Below are 15,703 nucleotides of genomic sequence, written 5' to 3'. Positions count from 1 at the left end.
TAGTTTTCTTCTGACATTTCTCAAGGGATTCCAGTGGCACAAACAGCAAGGAGGGTTAGAATTATAGTATTAACCTTCAAAGCTGATTATTAATACATAACGCTTATTTCATTTAAACTGGCATCCTGTGGAAGCTGACGTATCTGACAGCTGATCTTCAGTTATTTGCCTCAGTGATGGAATAACTTAGTGCAACCATGGAATATTTGGCATTTGCTCTGATGTTACTCTCAAAATCTCAGCAGAAGTTGTCCTATGCTGTCCTAAAAGCATACCAAGGTGTAAAACTAAGGTGGAAAATCTCTCTTGGAGGAGTCATTGCTTACATTTTTGGTGACTTTTCAGCCACTTATATGCATTTTCAAGCATTTATGAGATATAGATCCTGCTTTATATCAAAACTGGTGAGATCTACTAAAAATTTCTCAAATTTCACCACCTTCAGTGTTAGTATGATATTATATATCTAAGCTACTATTCTTTCTCAGAAATTCCAGCTGTATGAATGCAGATAATCATCAAATGATAGAAAGACATAGATTGGAAGGGACCTTAGAGATCACCTCCAACCTTGTCACCATGGGCAGTGACTCCTCTCAACTAGACTTGGATGCTCAAGGATACTATGCATACTGATTGACATTTTCATTCTATGGTCATACAGTTTGCTTTTAAACAAATTCATATAATGAATTTTAAAAAGATGGATTTATTTTTACCATTGATTTCATTCTGATTCTCCGGAGAATTGTTAAGACCATTAGTAGTATTTTCATTGTGATACTGTAATTTGTTGAACAGTGAAAAACAAATCCTTCCACACCATCTGGAAGGCTCCATAATGACCAGGTATCCCTGGTGTGATATTCAGTGGCATTTTACTAGGGGAAGACTTGAATATAAGGTGTGGTTTATGAGGTCCTGATGGGATCATGTTTAGTCCCATAGGACAAAAAAAATCTCAGATTCTGTTCCTAGTGTAGGATGAAATATTACCACAAACTACAAACTATGAAGTATGGATAGTAAAACTTCTTCAAGTATTGTTTCAAAATAATTTTCTTTTCATACCTTATCACTATATTTAAGTAAATTTTTTTTCATAATCAGTTTTAATTTTATTGCATTTTCCTTTCATAGACCACTTCCTTTTCATTTTATTGTGGGGAAAAGTGACCAAAGGCTAGAACAAAAAATTCTGAATATTAATCCTTCATTTCTCTCTCTACATACTTCTACATGTTTCTCCATTTTGTTGTTGTTGTTGTTATTGTTTTTTTAATCAAACTAATTCATTGACAAATAGTTTAACTGACATCCCAGGAGAGAAATATTTCCATGAGTATCTTTGTTTTTAATACCTAGGTGAAGAATAAATAATATCAGACAATCAAATTCTTTTTAGAAATATTTTATGCAATTATGACTCCCCAGTCCTTTTCCACAATTTGAGAAGTTTTCTTCTTTCCCTTCCTAAGTTCAAATTGCACTGTCGACCCAAAAATGTTATGAGATTTAATTTTGAAAAATACCTGGTATGTGATGTTTGAAAAGTATGGAATGGGGCTCAGATTTCCACACACAGAGAAATATTTCATCATTGTTTGACATTTGCCCAACAGCAGAGCAGGAATAGTTTCTACTGATGTGTAAATGAAGCTGATATAGCAGAAAATAATATTCTTGCACCATTACTCTCTACCCAGGAAGATTATTTTCTACTGCATCAGCTTTAACATCAGACCAATACACAAACTTCTGGAGAGGTGAGATTCTGAATGTCTCTCGTTATCTTGTGAGTTTTAGGTCTGTTACTTAAGGTTTGTGTGGTTGGTTGTTTTGGTTTGTTTGTTTGTTCGGGGTTTTTTGTTGTTTTTGTTTTGTTTTGTTTGGGGGCAGAGTGGGGGAGTAGATTTTTCATATCAAGTAGACATGAAAGAGGTGTTTTCTCCAGAACTGCATTCTGGGTTACATTCCATTTTAATAGAATCTATTTAACTAATGGGAAGGCTACTTTTTGAAAAGAAGTTGTAGCAAAATGCCTGTATTATTTAGACAGATAGTCTTGGCTCATCTAGAGATTAAGGAGTGAATAATGCTTTGAAGGGGAGTTGCTTGTGAGAAGCTCAGGATTAACTGTTTTAAATTAAACACATAGAAATATTCAATTATTCATCAAAGAATGGGAACTAACAGCTCTACAACTTTCACACTTTCCATATACCTTTTTTTCTTTATGTCTTTTTAAAAAGAAATATTTTTGTTATTATTATATTACCAGTTTTCCACCCTAGACAATGGTCAATGTCTCTTCTGTTTCTTTACTCCTTGTTTTAAATATTTTCTCTTTTTTATCAGAGCAACCTGAAGGGAACATTAGTTTTGCTTTGAGAGCAATTGTGCTTGCTTGGGGGTGGGATAGGTGAACACAGGTGAGCAATCTGATGGACACTGGGGAATACAGTATTGCAGAAAGCAGACATATCATCAGGTGTCTATATCTCCCAACAGGAAAACCTCCAAGGGACTGAGCTGTGTATGCTACAGACTCAAAATTGCACAAACTTAACTGACAGCATTAAAAAAGACTGATATAATGTCATGAGGCAAAAAAAACAAGGACTATATATACTTAAATAAGTACTATCAGGACGCTATTTTGTCCCATCTGGACATATTGAGCATGTTCTGTGTGAATACTGCGTTGCTGTACCAAATACCTGAAAAATAAAGTCTAATGAAAACTGATTTTTATGGTTAAGAAGCCTCTTGGACCTCTTAGAGAGTGTTTGCTGTAAGGGAAATATACAGGCAAATTCTCTTACAAATTCTAGGGAGTTGGGGTTCATGTAACATGCAATTTTATGCCTTGCAAAATGTTTGTCTTAGTATTTTAGAAATGTGAACACAAGATTATTTTACTGAACATGTAGGTTGCATTTATCCAGGATGTTGATATAATCTGCATTATAGCAGACTTCTGATTAAAACACACAGAACTGGAACTACTGACTATCAAAATGTTTACTAATCACACTTGGTGGCTAGATGGAATATCTTTATGAAGGCTTCATAGTTTTCTCTGTATTTGCCCATTTTGGTTTTGTTGGGTTTTTTTTCCACCCTCATCCCTCTGCTTTGTGGCAAAATTTTTTTATATTTATGTAAATTTTTACAATATTGTACTCTCAGTGGATATTTTAATCAGATATTAATGGGATCTTTTGACAAAGTTGGGACAAAAGTAGCATTGCAAATTAACATTTAAATTCTAAATTCCTCTTCAACCTTTAGAATCTTATATACAGAAAAATTAAACTAAGCTGCCAGTATTCTTGTTATATTCTGTTAAATCCACTGCAGAGATCACATCTGCTCTGCAAACCATAATTGGAGTTTCATTCCTAGACATACTTCTATGAGGAAGATATATAAACATCTCAAAGCTACTAGAAGAAGATAACACAGCATGATATATTTAACAACTACTGGAAAAAAATGTTTAAAGAGGGAAAACACATTCCATGGCCAGATATCTATTTAATGTTTAAATAATTTGGAGAAAAGATAGAGGAATCTTTACTCCCTAGTCCCACAAAATGAAATAAGTCCAATTTTAGAGCATATTTTACTGAAGCATTTTTGGGCAGTGTACACATAAATGTGATTTGTAGAAACCAAGAGAATTTTTACTAGGATACGTATAAGGAACCTTAATTGTGTTTTCTTCCTAATGAAGTTAATCCATTTCAAAGGTATAACAAATCTAAGCTTATCTCTCAGGACTGCTTTTCTTTGCCTGTAGGGTTTACACTGTTTTCAATGGTATTTTATTGTGTTTTTTGTTTTTTGTAAGGATCATCTGTTTAAACTGGAATCGCACAAATTTGAGAGAGGACGAGGAAGGTGCCCTTTTGACCCCAGTTCTTCCTTCACCTCCATCTTAATTGGTAATGATCTTTATGTCACAAGCTTCATGGTTTTGTCAATCTGTCATTTTGAGCCATTCTTCAGCATACCAAAGTGCTGTCAGTCTTCCACTGCAACTTTTCCCGTCAGACTTAATCCTCATGGTGCTGTTCACATTAATATTACATCCCAGGCAGCATTAACTCCAGCAACAGAGTCTCACTGAACTGAAAGAATGTTATTTGACACATGCCACCCTGAAGAAGTAATTGATTGCTGTGTAATTTTGGAAACAACAATTTCTTACTTTTCTTCAAAAACAGCAGTGTGTCTAACTTAGACTTTTCCACCACTGAGATAAACACACAAAGTTTACTATTTCTCATCTACTGAGGTGTAATTTGAGTAACAACCACTTTGCAAAAATGTGACTTTAACTGTTTCTGTACAAAACATGCATTTTTAATACGAGTTACTGGTTTTGAGAACAAAATAAATGTTTTTTTTTTAGGGCTGCTTTTTAATGAAACTATCCAAAACTGATGATTCTCTGTTAGGAGAGTTGATCTTATACTTGCCAGTTATAAAAAACAGAATTCAGTCTAAGTCCTGCAGTGCCAGAAAGTTGTGTTGAGATAGTGCTCCACTGTGGTAAGTACACCATTGTAGAGCTGGGACCTTTGAAGTTGCTGCATAACAAATCTTTTTTATTTTTTCCTCTATAATGTTTTCCTGAAGACATTTTGTGAGACCAGGCAAACACAATCTTGTCAATATTATAGTACATTGACTAAAAATAGGCTGAAACAGCAGATAAAGGATGAAACACGGTGATTTCTGGTTTTAGAAAACATAAGATGAAAACTGAGCATTCAAAAGGAATATTTGGTAAAAGAGTGAGAAACAAATGGATAAAGACCAAATTTTTAACTTTTCATGGATAAAAAATGTTAGAGGATTTTAATGCTCTTTGATATTTACATTTTACTTCATACCTGAAATGTTGATCATCAGTGACAAATGATTTTTTACATGTTAGGTGTATTTATTTATTTACAGTAATAAATAGCTTACAGGATGAACCTTCACCAGTAATACCTAATCTTTCCAATTTGAGCAATTCATCAAAATAGCATTCTTTCTCATTAAAAGAATAAAAGAACAAAAGGAATTAAAAAAAAAAAAAAGAGAAAGCTCAAATTCTTAAGAGTTAATGGGTTAAGAAGTCATGAAAGAATCAAAAAACGTGCAATATTTTGACTGACCTTATAAAATCCATGAAACCCAGATTGTTATGCTTTTCTTCCACCTTTATTTCTAAGTTATTTCTACAGTTTTTTTAACAGATTCCAGTCTTAGCTCAGCCTGGGAACAAAGACTCATCACATGGAATTTGCTGTAGGCCTGAAACCTCATGGTCTATTACTGAAGTCCTTCTCAATCTTTCCTCAGACAGAACTAAGTTAATAAATTAACTTGATCATGTTCCCACTGTGAGTTCAATGTGAATTTTATTGCTTAAATAGAAGCCAGATTGTCCCACTGAGAATTTCAAGACTTATGGCAAGTCCTTGCTTTTCTGGCCTATTCATTAGGTTACCTGGAGGATGGGAGGTCCTATGTATCCTTACAGTTTTATTTGAAAGAGAAGACCATTAAATAAGGCCTTCCCTGACAAACGTTGATCAGTCTTGCACATCCATTCACAAAGACTTAGAAAATCTATCTCACAAAACTAACAGTTCAGTAATGTGGCAAGATTAGCAAGAGAAAGAATGTATTTTTGTCAATTCACAGATAAAACACCAAGACCCAAAAGTCATGAAAAACTTTCAAGACCCATCTGGATGTGTTCCTGTGTGACCTGTGCTAGATTTTGAGGTCCCTCTCTGGCAGGGAGTTTGTACTCATGTTCTTTGGAGGTCCTTCCAACCTCTAACATCCTGTAATCTTGTGAAAACTAATATGACCTAGGAAATTGCTTAGAGTTGTTTTTTTCTAGGCCCCCATTATGAATTCTATAATTTCAAGTGAACATAGAATGGTATTCTAAAAGTGTAACAAAATTCTTCCAAAAGTTTATTATTTTATTTGTGCTTTTGTATTTTCGATATGCTTCTGCCTCTTCAACTCACATTAATACAACAGCCTGCACCAGCATGGCTATTGATTAACAGTGAGGCTTAGACGAACAAGGAACCTTTACTTACCTCCGATAAAAGATTAAAAGCATTTAAAATCTTGATCTTGAAAGATCATTTGCACCATCACTAATTAGAACCAGACTTAGCTAGAGTGATTAAGAAATAAAGAAAATCTTTCTGGATGCATATTTCTAACGAATTATCCCATCTGCTTTCAATAGCCAAAATCGTTTTTAATATCAGATCATGCACACTGATTAACTCAGCTCCATCACACTAGCCCTTGAAAGCTGAGAAATTTTTTTATGGCTATGTTTTGTAACCTGCAATATATCAATAACAAGCATGGGAAAAAAGCTAAACTACATTTGAATATATTTTTCTTGCCATGGTATCCATTCCAATAATATTTTCAGGTTTTACCATTTTAAAACAGCTTCATGCATTTGCATCATTTACTCTAGACAATGAACCAACTAAAGCCCTATGAGGAGAGACTGAGGGAGCTGGGGTTGCTTAGCCTGGAGAAGAGGAGACTCAGGGGTGACCTTATTGCTCTCTACAACTACCTGAAGGGAGGTTGTAGACAGGCGGAGGTTGGTCTCTTCTCCCAGGCAGCCAGCACCAGAACAAGAGGACACAGTCTCAGGCTGCACCAGGGGAGGTTTAGGTTGGATGTTAGGAAGAAGTTCTATACAGAGGGAGCGATTGCCCATTGGAATGGGCTGCCCAGGGAGGTGTTGGAATCACTGTAATTGGAGGTGTTCAGGAGGAGACTTGATAGGGTGCTTGGTGCCATGGCTTATTTGTTTAGGTGGATTGGATTGGTTGATGGGTTGGACGTGATGATCTTGAAGGTCTCTTCCAACCTGGTCTATTCTATTCTATTCTATTCTATTCTATTCTACTCTACTCTACTCTATTCTATTCTATTCTAAATAATTTTTCTCTCAAAATGGAAGACTGAATATTTGAGTGACAGAAAGTACAAATATACAGAGGAAGTTTATCAACTAAGCCATTCTTTGGACTCTTTTAGGTTTTTCCTACTGTGAAAAGTATCACTTGCTAAAGATGTAAATTGGTATTCTGATTTTAGTTGTCATGTGAGTAATAAGTAGGTGACAGTCAAAGAAAGATGTGAAAAGTGCCGCTTATCTTCTATTCATTACATTCTACTCCTTTATTTATAACAGAGTTAGGCCACTTAGTACAAAGTGATATAATGAAGATTTAACAGAAAAAGCACTATTGATGAATTAAAGCTCATGTGTTTATGACTTTCCAGTTCAAAGCAGGTACAAAAATATGCCAATAACAAATTAAGTGTAACATACTTCCAAGGTGGAAGCAGCCTATTTATAAAAAACCTTGCCTATATTGTGTTTTGTTTTTTTAATTAAATCACAAGATTTTGAATTAAATCTCTTTAAGAGTTGTCATCTAGAAATCTTTGGATTTAGAGGAAAAAGTTTATATTTAGTTTTGTTAATAACTTGCTCTTATAAAAAAATTTTAGTGGTTCAAATTGAACTTTGATGTACTTATTAGCTTGAAAAAGTATGCCAGCTAATAAGTATATGAGTCAACACTTGAGGTCCATGGGACTTTATTTGTTCATTTGCTAAAGTAATAAAAGAAAAAAGTTCCTGTTCAAATTCTAGCAGATTTAATCAAGTTATATTTTAGCAATTAATTTGTCAAAAACAGTTGAAGCTGAGGCTAGCCTGGGAGAAAGGAGGAATGATGAAGGTGTGTGAAGTTGTTCAGTTGATTTTTACTAGCAGATACTGGTTCATCTCTGTGATTTGCAGTAGCATAAAGCTCAGCAGCCAAGACAGGGTGAGTTGATTTATGGTAGTAGTTTTTCAATGGAGAAGAAAAGAATAAAAATCTTGCCAGGACTTTTCAAACTTCAGTCTCAGGTTGTCTCTAAATCTAGAATTTGTCAGTACTTGTAAAAACCTAGCAGCATTCAAAATTTATAACATAGATTTAAAGGATATGCAAAAGACATTTGTAGAGGGAAAGAGAAGAACCTCTTAATGTCAAAAGTGACAAAGATCTCAGAACTGTGTTGAATATTCCTGGGCCGACTTCTCTGACAGTCACATTCTTTGGTATTGTCTCATAATTTCCCTCAGGCTAGGTGGCCTGTCTGCTCACACTTGATACTTGTCTTATGTTTAGACTAGAAACAGTTCAGGGTCAAAATTAGATTTCTGTATTCAGGACAGAAATTTCCATTTTCTGTCCTGGGGAGAAGTATACTAGCATTTCATACCTATGTTGAATAATCTTCATATCTAAACTTCTGAACATCTGGACTTGTAAATACCAGTCTTGATCACCAGTATTATGTAATGATTCATTTGCCCTGCACTGATATATTTCCAAGAGTCACTTCAGTGTTGAAAGGATGTAAGCATTGCTTTTTGTTTTACACATCATCTTAATTTTAAAAAATAAATAGATAAATCCAGTCTGAGATGTTTTTCCAATAGAATTCTTACATGTAAATTTATTACTAATAGAAAGACTTAATTTGAATTGTGAAGATTGCCTAGAACATTGTTGAAACACTGGCAAACTGTTGTTTAAGGAGCTCTGTGTTGTTTGAAAAATTAAGCTCTCAATTAGTTTTGGATAACTTTACTGCTGCAATTTACACTCAATTTTCATTTTATTGTCCAATATTTTATACTACATTATATGTATTTTGCAAGACAATATGAGTTCTTTATATGGCGAAACCTAAGGCAAAACTTTACTCAGCTCTGCACAATCAGAGGTTTCTGAACCAGCCCCGACTGCAAAACTATACACTTTTCAGAATTGTTATTCAGACATGGTACAATTCAATTAATATATCTCTCTCAGATAAATAAGATTCACATGTTGAGGGAGACCAACAAACAAAATACTTGCTTTTGCTATAACCTTTATAAATGCCAGAAAATGTTATTTGAATTGATCAGTTATGTTTACTTTTATTAAGGGTTAGGAAGCCATCTCACTGGAGCCTCCACTCAGATTAACCATGAACTGGAAATTAATTTCACTCTTCTTGTGCAGTTTAATTTCTCCAGTGCTATTTTCTGACATAAGAATGCCACCTAGTGACAATAGCATGTGCTTCTTAAACTAGAACTAAAAAATTTGTAAATCCACAAGGATATGAAATATATGTTCCCAATGCTTGGTTAGTTAAGGGGAATTTCACCCACACATAAATAAAATGTAGAATTATTGCTGATATTCCACAAAAGTAAAATATGTACAATATCACAATTTTAGATAGGTCAGATAGAGATTTTTTAAATACATGTATAATCCAGTCATACCCAACTAGGTGCAGATTTTCAGCACTTAGTTGCAATAACTGTATTTTTTCTCCCTATGGTTGCTTAATTTGTGAATGTCACCTAAAACCTTTGAAAATGGGGACCCAATTTCTGCTCCCCTCAAAAAATCAGGAAATATTCACACCAGTTGTGCAGGATAGATGAGATTTCAGGTCCTGTCCCTACTCTGATGAATATTTTTAAGGATATGAACACAAGTTAGTGCTGGACAAGAGTAAAGTAGACTCTTTGCCCACTGAACTTCCAAGTGCCTCAACCAGCAAATATACCAAACCTGTAGTAATTTCAGATAAAGTGGAACAGCTCCAGTTGGCTGGCAGTAATATCTCCTCAGCCTAAAACATGTGCTTGTTTATAGAAATAACTTCTAAGGTAGCAGGTACTGCTTCTTATCTGTTCAGCAAGGGATTTAACTGCATCTAGGCCTCCACTGTTTTTAGCACGTGCTTCATGAATTGTACTATTATTCAGCCATGTTTTGTTTAGAGCCAAATCTGATAACTATGTTCAGAAAACACTCCCCTGTTTGATGTCCAGTCTGTGGATTCAGGTATGGTTTACCCTTTTGTTCTTGCCATGAAGTGTAGCCTAAATCAGTGGTTTGCTGCAGATATCGTTATTCTTTTCTGTAGCACTGCAGCCTCTGAAGCCTGCTGCTCCATTTTCATTCCATTTTCCGGCTCCTGTGATTATGACTCATAAAACCAACATGTCCTTTCCAGTTATGGGGCCAAACAATTTGTTGCTTCTCATTGGCAAGACATGGGCACATCTGGAATTGCTCAGAAGCATACAACTGGTCAGAGTCTTTGAACTGCTGAAAACTTAGGTGACAACAAAGAGTAAGTATCTCTAGGGCCATTCACCGTCTGAATGATGGTGAGATCTTTAAGCATAGGTGTCTATGTTCAGATGTGGCAGATGTTATTGTGGTATATATGGTTAGATGTTAATTTGCTGTCTTCATGTTTTCTGTATGAATATAACAAGAAATTATTAAGGGAGATTTGAAAATGAGGCCAAGTCCTTGAATAAAATTTAAATTCTTGCCCTCATGCTGTTCTAACTGTAAATGTTACAGTGGTGGTCGGAACAATGTCCCTATGCTCCTTAGACTATATGTAACTTACTGACTTGCCCTCTTACCTGAATTTTAGCAAATTTTAATGAGCTATTTGTCTAATGCACTTCCTATCGTATAAGTAGAGATTGACCAAATAGTTTTGGTCTTTTTATTTTTTTTTCATCCATGGTCTGCAGGTGGTGAACTTTTTACTGGTCTCTATAGCGACTACTGGGGAAGAGATGCTGCTCTGTTTCGCACCATGAATCGCATGGTCCATCTCCGAACTGAACCTGATAGTGAGCGCCTGTTGAAAGGTATGGGAAGGAGAAGGAGGAGCTTGAGATGTTTTGGATGACTAGACAATTCCTGTTTAAAACAATTTAAAAGATTTTGTTCGTGGATATGTAGATCCATTTGGAGATAATGGGATTAAACTGTCTTTTTACCATTGAATTCTTCATAAGCCCCCTGCCATGATGAACAAATTGAAATCTTTAATTTGATTACATGTTGGATCATACACGGGAAACTTACAAATCCTTAATTCTTCACTTAAAAGACTACTTTTCAGTTATACTCTGAATATTCTATACTATTTCATTATATGTCATTATATTTTAATTATCAATTTAATTACTGGTAGCGTCTAATTAGAATGCAGTGCTTTATTTTTTTTCCCCCTAGATGAAATCATCTTGTCTTTATGCTGCAGTAAAACAATTCTATCTTTGACAAGTTCTGTAGTAAAGAGATGTCACAGAGTAATGCAAAATAATAAACATATAGTGATCATAAATGAAATCAGAAGTCCAAGAAGGTTGGTTTGTTTGCTTGCTTTTAATAAGAAAATTAAAATATTCCTCGAGAAAAATATTGAGGAAAAAAATATGATGGGAAGTGTAGAACTAGTTCCATGCTCTTCAACATGAAATGCAATTGAATTTCAGAATGGCAATTTCTGTGAAATGGAGAACCAGAATCTTATTTTGCTTGGAGAATCGGAAGCTTGTTTTGCTTTGCTCCAGAAGTATTGCAATTGCTTGTCATAACAATGACATAATTACTCTTAATATTTGGCAAGGAAAGTCTTTTATGTTGATTCATATGGTGAGCATCATCTTTTCAGTGAAAGAACATAGAAGTTTTTTCCTGAAATTTCAAGGCAGTTTTCTCTCAAATCAAACCAGAGAAAACAGTTCTGCTGCATTCTTCTTCCTACCCAAATTTGACCTAAAACTTGAATTAAATATTTTTTGTTAAAAAAAAAAAATTAATATTTAACAACTCTGCTGAACCATGTATTGGCACAAACTATTAGGTAAATGTTGACAGTATGCAAGTAAAGTTTCTCTTCTCTAATTTCCAGAAGATTTCATTATTTTAAATACTGAATTCTCTCAATTATGGCCTCCAACTTTGATTTTAATTTTGTTTATACTTGAAATTCAAATTTGCATGTTTTAGGTGTATATAAAAAACAATTTTGAACGTTATCAAGTGCTGTATCAGTGTCTTAAAATGCAATGACTGTTCTCACAGAGAACAGAAAGTTAGAAAATATTTCCATTATCCACTGCTTCTTAAGAAATCATAACTGAATTACATCCTCATTTAAAGAACTTGTACAAACTTTGCTGCAATTCACTGAGATTAAATCAGCTTTGCTTAGTATGAGGTTAAAAGGGACACAGGCATGCACTGAATCTGAACTTAGATTTCAGCTTTGCAGGAACATGTCAAATCAGGAAAACTTTGGAAGGTTTTTTATTTAATGACAAAGATACACAAGGCATATTCCATCTACAAAGATATATATTTTCATCTAACATCTATTAGCTGAACTACCAGAGTTTTTTCTTGATCTAAAAGCTTCTTTGTCTAAAGTTGACATTTCTACACCTGGTTCATATGAGATCTACAATGATTATCCAAATACTACTGCCCAGTTTTAGCCTAATTGGAATTAAAATATATAAAACTCAGAGAACAGGATTGAAAGGAGGTCTTTTTCTTCAACACATACAAAGGAATATTGATGTGCGACTTGGAGCTGTAAAAATATTTTGATGTTAATGTACTCCACATGTTCTATAGATACAAAGAAAAAAATAATCCACTTTCTCCCAGTGTATTCCCTTTTAGTAGCTCCTTGACTGACAGATCCCTGATTCTTCAATATTTTTTTTTTCTATCAGATAATTTTAAGGGTTAAAAATAATAAGAGAACATTTTAATATACTTCAATTAATTTTTGTTTTCCTTTAAAGAACCAAAATTTGTTGGCTCTTACATGATTCCTGACAATGAAGACCACGATGATAACAAAGTATATTTCTTCTTTACTGAGAAAGCATTAGAGGCTGAGACAAGCACTCATGCCATATATACCAGAGTGGGACGTGTATGTGCGGTAAGATCCTTTTTCTGATTCTCTTCTCTCCCAGACAAATATGGCATCTGTCAATGCATGAGGTTATAGACACCTCTTCCCTGGGGGGGTTTAAGGCCAAGTCTAGCTGTGTGCCTCCTATGGCAGGGAGGTTGGAGTAGATGCAGTCCCTTCCAAACTAAGCCATTCTATGAATCTATGTGAGAACAAACTATGGGACTGAATGAAAATAGCCTTTAGCATTAGAAAATTTAAAAGCAATCCAAATTCTGGGCTTGCAGTTGAATTTTGCTGCAAGAGGAGGGCAAAGTTCAGAAATATTGTTATTCAACTCCCTATATCTTTTTGTTGATATGTGGTAAGAGTAATAACAGTTGCTCACAGGACTCTCTCACCATCCAAATCATATCAAGGTTCCACCACCCTTAGTGTTGCCTTTAGATCCAGGGTTTCTTGCAGCTCTCACAGCTAACATGAATTTATAGCAATTAAGGAAAAATATGTGGATAGTAAACTAGAACAAGGGATTAAATTGCCCAGAAGATTATTATCACAGCCAGGAATAAGGTTTACCAGAAGGAGCAGAAAAGTCATGAGGACCTTACTTCCCTACACTGCTCTGCATAATTATGGATTTTCCACTTAAACCAAGGGGCCAGTGTGTGATCCCATCTCTCTTTGGATCCCTGGACCCACACACAAGCAAGAGATCTCAGGCAGTTGCTGGAGAGGAGCATTGTTAATTTACAAACCTCCAGATTAAGCTGGCCATAATTGGTCCCCTCTGAAAAACTGACGAAGTTTGAGTGCATTCCTTTTCTGTTAATTGAACTGCAATAAAGCTGATGAGTGGAGATCTCCCACTGGGACTACATCTGCTTGATTAAAGGAAGGAATAAGAAGTTTATTTCTTAGCATCTGATATTTTTTTCTGAAAAATGTATGTTCCAGCCCCTAAATGTAAGGGATACATTCCTAAAACTCTTGGGCAAAGAGTAGAAGGCAAGTTAAAAATCTTCTGTCATCTCAACGTGTAGTATATGTCATATATGCTTACCAGCATACTACTAAAATTTCTTAAGGAGTACTCACATATAACTTAAAACATCTGAAGTATGCTAAGTACCACATTGCAGCCTAAGACATTGTTGCCTAAGTTGGCTTTCTGAACTCAAGTCTGCTTCAGCATCTGAAGTAGAATTCTTTGGCTTATGTTCTGGTAGATTATTTTAATAATCCCCAATAGTCTGAAATAAATCCAACTGGATGTCTTCTCTCTAGCCATGGTTTAAACCAAAATCCCACAGACTTTTCTTCTGCACTTTTCCAAAGCTCCAAGTCCTTTATCATCTGAACATTAAGTTCACAGCCATATACTATAATTCAAATTTAATTTAATGAATACAAAAAGTAGCTAGCTGGTGAGTCAAGAACTGGCTTTTTACATTTTCACCTGAGCCATAAAAGCTTTTGCAGAAGAGAGGCATTTTGTCTTTCTGTTTTTCTGAGGAAAAGAGATATCTGGTTTTGTAAGATCTCAGAGTGAAGTTGGAGAAATCAATTAATTCTAGTAGTTTAGAATGAAGTTGTGAGGGGGAGTTTGCAAACCTAGAGCAGAACCTTCAACAGCTAGTTACACTATCTGAACATAAGGTCACAGCTCTGAAGACACTACCCAAAGGTTACAGAATCTGATTACTAAGTAGTACTAAATGCCCTCTTTTCTTGACAGTCCAACAGTACCAGCAGCAAGAAAGAGATGAGACAGATATAGCAAAGCAGAAATTATTTAAAGCTGCTGAGAAATTGTTAGAATGATATCACAGAAAGACAGAATGGCCTAGGTTAGAAGTGACCTCAGAGACTATCTTCTCCAACATCCCTGCCATGGGCAGGGATGGTTTTCAATTAGATCAGGTTGCTCAAGGCTTCATCCAGCCTGGCCTTAAACACCTGTAGGGAAGGAACATTCACAACCACTCTAGGCAACCAATTCCACTGTCTCACCACCTCATACTGAAGAACTTCTTAAGATCCAGTCTAAAACCCTCAGCTTAAAATGGTTCCTCTTTGTCCTGTCTCTAGACACCCTCATGAAAAGTCCCTCTCTAGCTTCCCTATAGGCTCCCTTCAGGTACTGAAAGGCAGCTCTAAGGTTCCCCAGAGTGTTCTCTTCTCTAGGCTGAACAATCCCAGCCCCCTCAGCATACTTAAAACTTTCCATGGGTGCAACACAGAATTAACAAGTTCTTACAAACCCACAGCTCTTAGTGAGACCTCGACTTGATCAGTGTAATGATACTTGAAAACTGACTCTAAAGAAATCATACCAGTAATAGAGATGTGGTTTGGGAATGCATAGTTTTGACATTAAGAGATACAGTGAGTGGCTACTTCAGCAGAGATGTTTGTGCTTCTGAACTTACTCCTTCAAATTACCATCAGTGTTTGCTTTTTTTACACAGAATGATATGGGAGGCCAGCGGATGCTCGTGAATAAATGGAGCACTTTCCTCAAAACCAGGCTAGTTTGCTCTGTGCCCGGGAGGAATGGAATTGATACATATTTTGATGAATTAGGTAAATAACCTAGACTGCAACAAACTTAAAATCACCATACAAAACATATAGTTCCATGATAATACATCCTGCTGTCAAACATTGCACTTGTATTAATTAACAGGGAGTGGTTGTCAGTGTTGTTTCCAGCATATATGAATATGTATGGAGTTGACTATCATCAATTAGGACTTTGTGTATTGTGTCTGGTTTAAAATTTTCTTTCAAAATCTGCCCAAAAGCAAATATAAGTAAAATAGGATTGCATTTT

At 35.3% G+C, this 15,703-nt stretch overlaps 1 protein-coding gene across 1 annotated transcript in view; it reads left to right on the top strand.

Annotated features, from left to right (window-relative positions):
• SEMA3E (semaphorin 3E) overlaps positions 1-15,703 on the top strand; it is a 115,932-nt gene that overhangs the window by 78,922 nt on the left and 21,307 nt on the right. The window contains exons 5-8 of the mRNA XM_009899978.2: positions 3,857-3,950; positions 10,679-10,798; positions 12,752-12,894; positions 15,339-15,453. Coding sequence (XP_009898280.1) covers positions 3,857-3,950; positions 10,679-10,798; positions 12,752-12,894; positions 15,339-15,453 — 472 coding nt within the window. The remainder of the gene's footprint in view (positions 1-3,856; positions 3,951-10,678; positions 10,799-12,751; positions 12,895-15,338; positions 15,454-15,703) is intronic.

The sequence above is a fragment of the Dryobates pubescens genome, chromosome Z (genome assembly GCF_014839835.1).
Source record: "Dryobates pubescens isolate bDryPub1 chromosome Z, bDryPub1.pri, whole genome shotgun sequence".
Classification (NCBI taxonomy): domain Eukaryota; kingdom Metazoa; phylum Chordata; class Aves; order Piciformes; family Picidae; genus Dryobates; species Dryobates pubescens.
The sequence above is the reverse complement of the archived record's forward strand: the minus strand, read 5'-3'. Positions and strand labels throughout refer to the sequence as shown.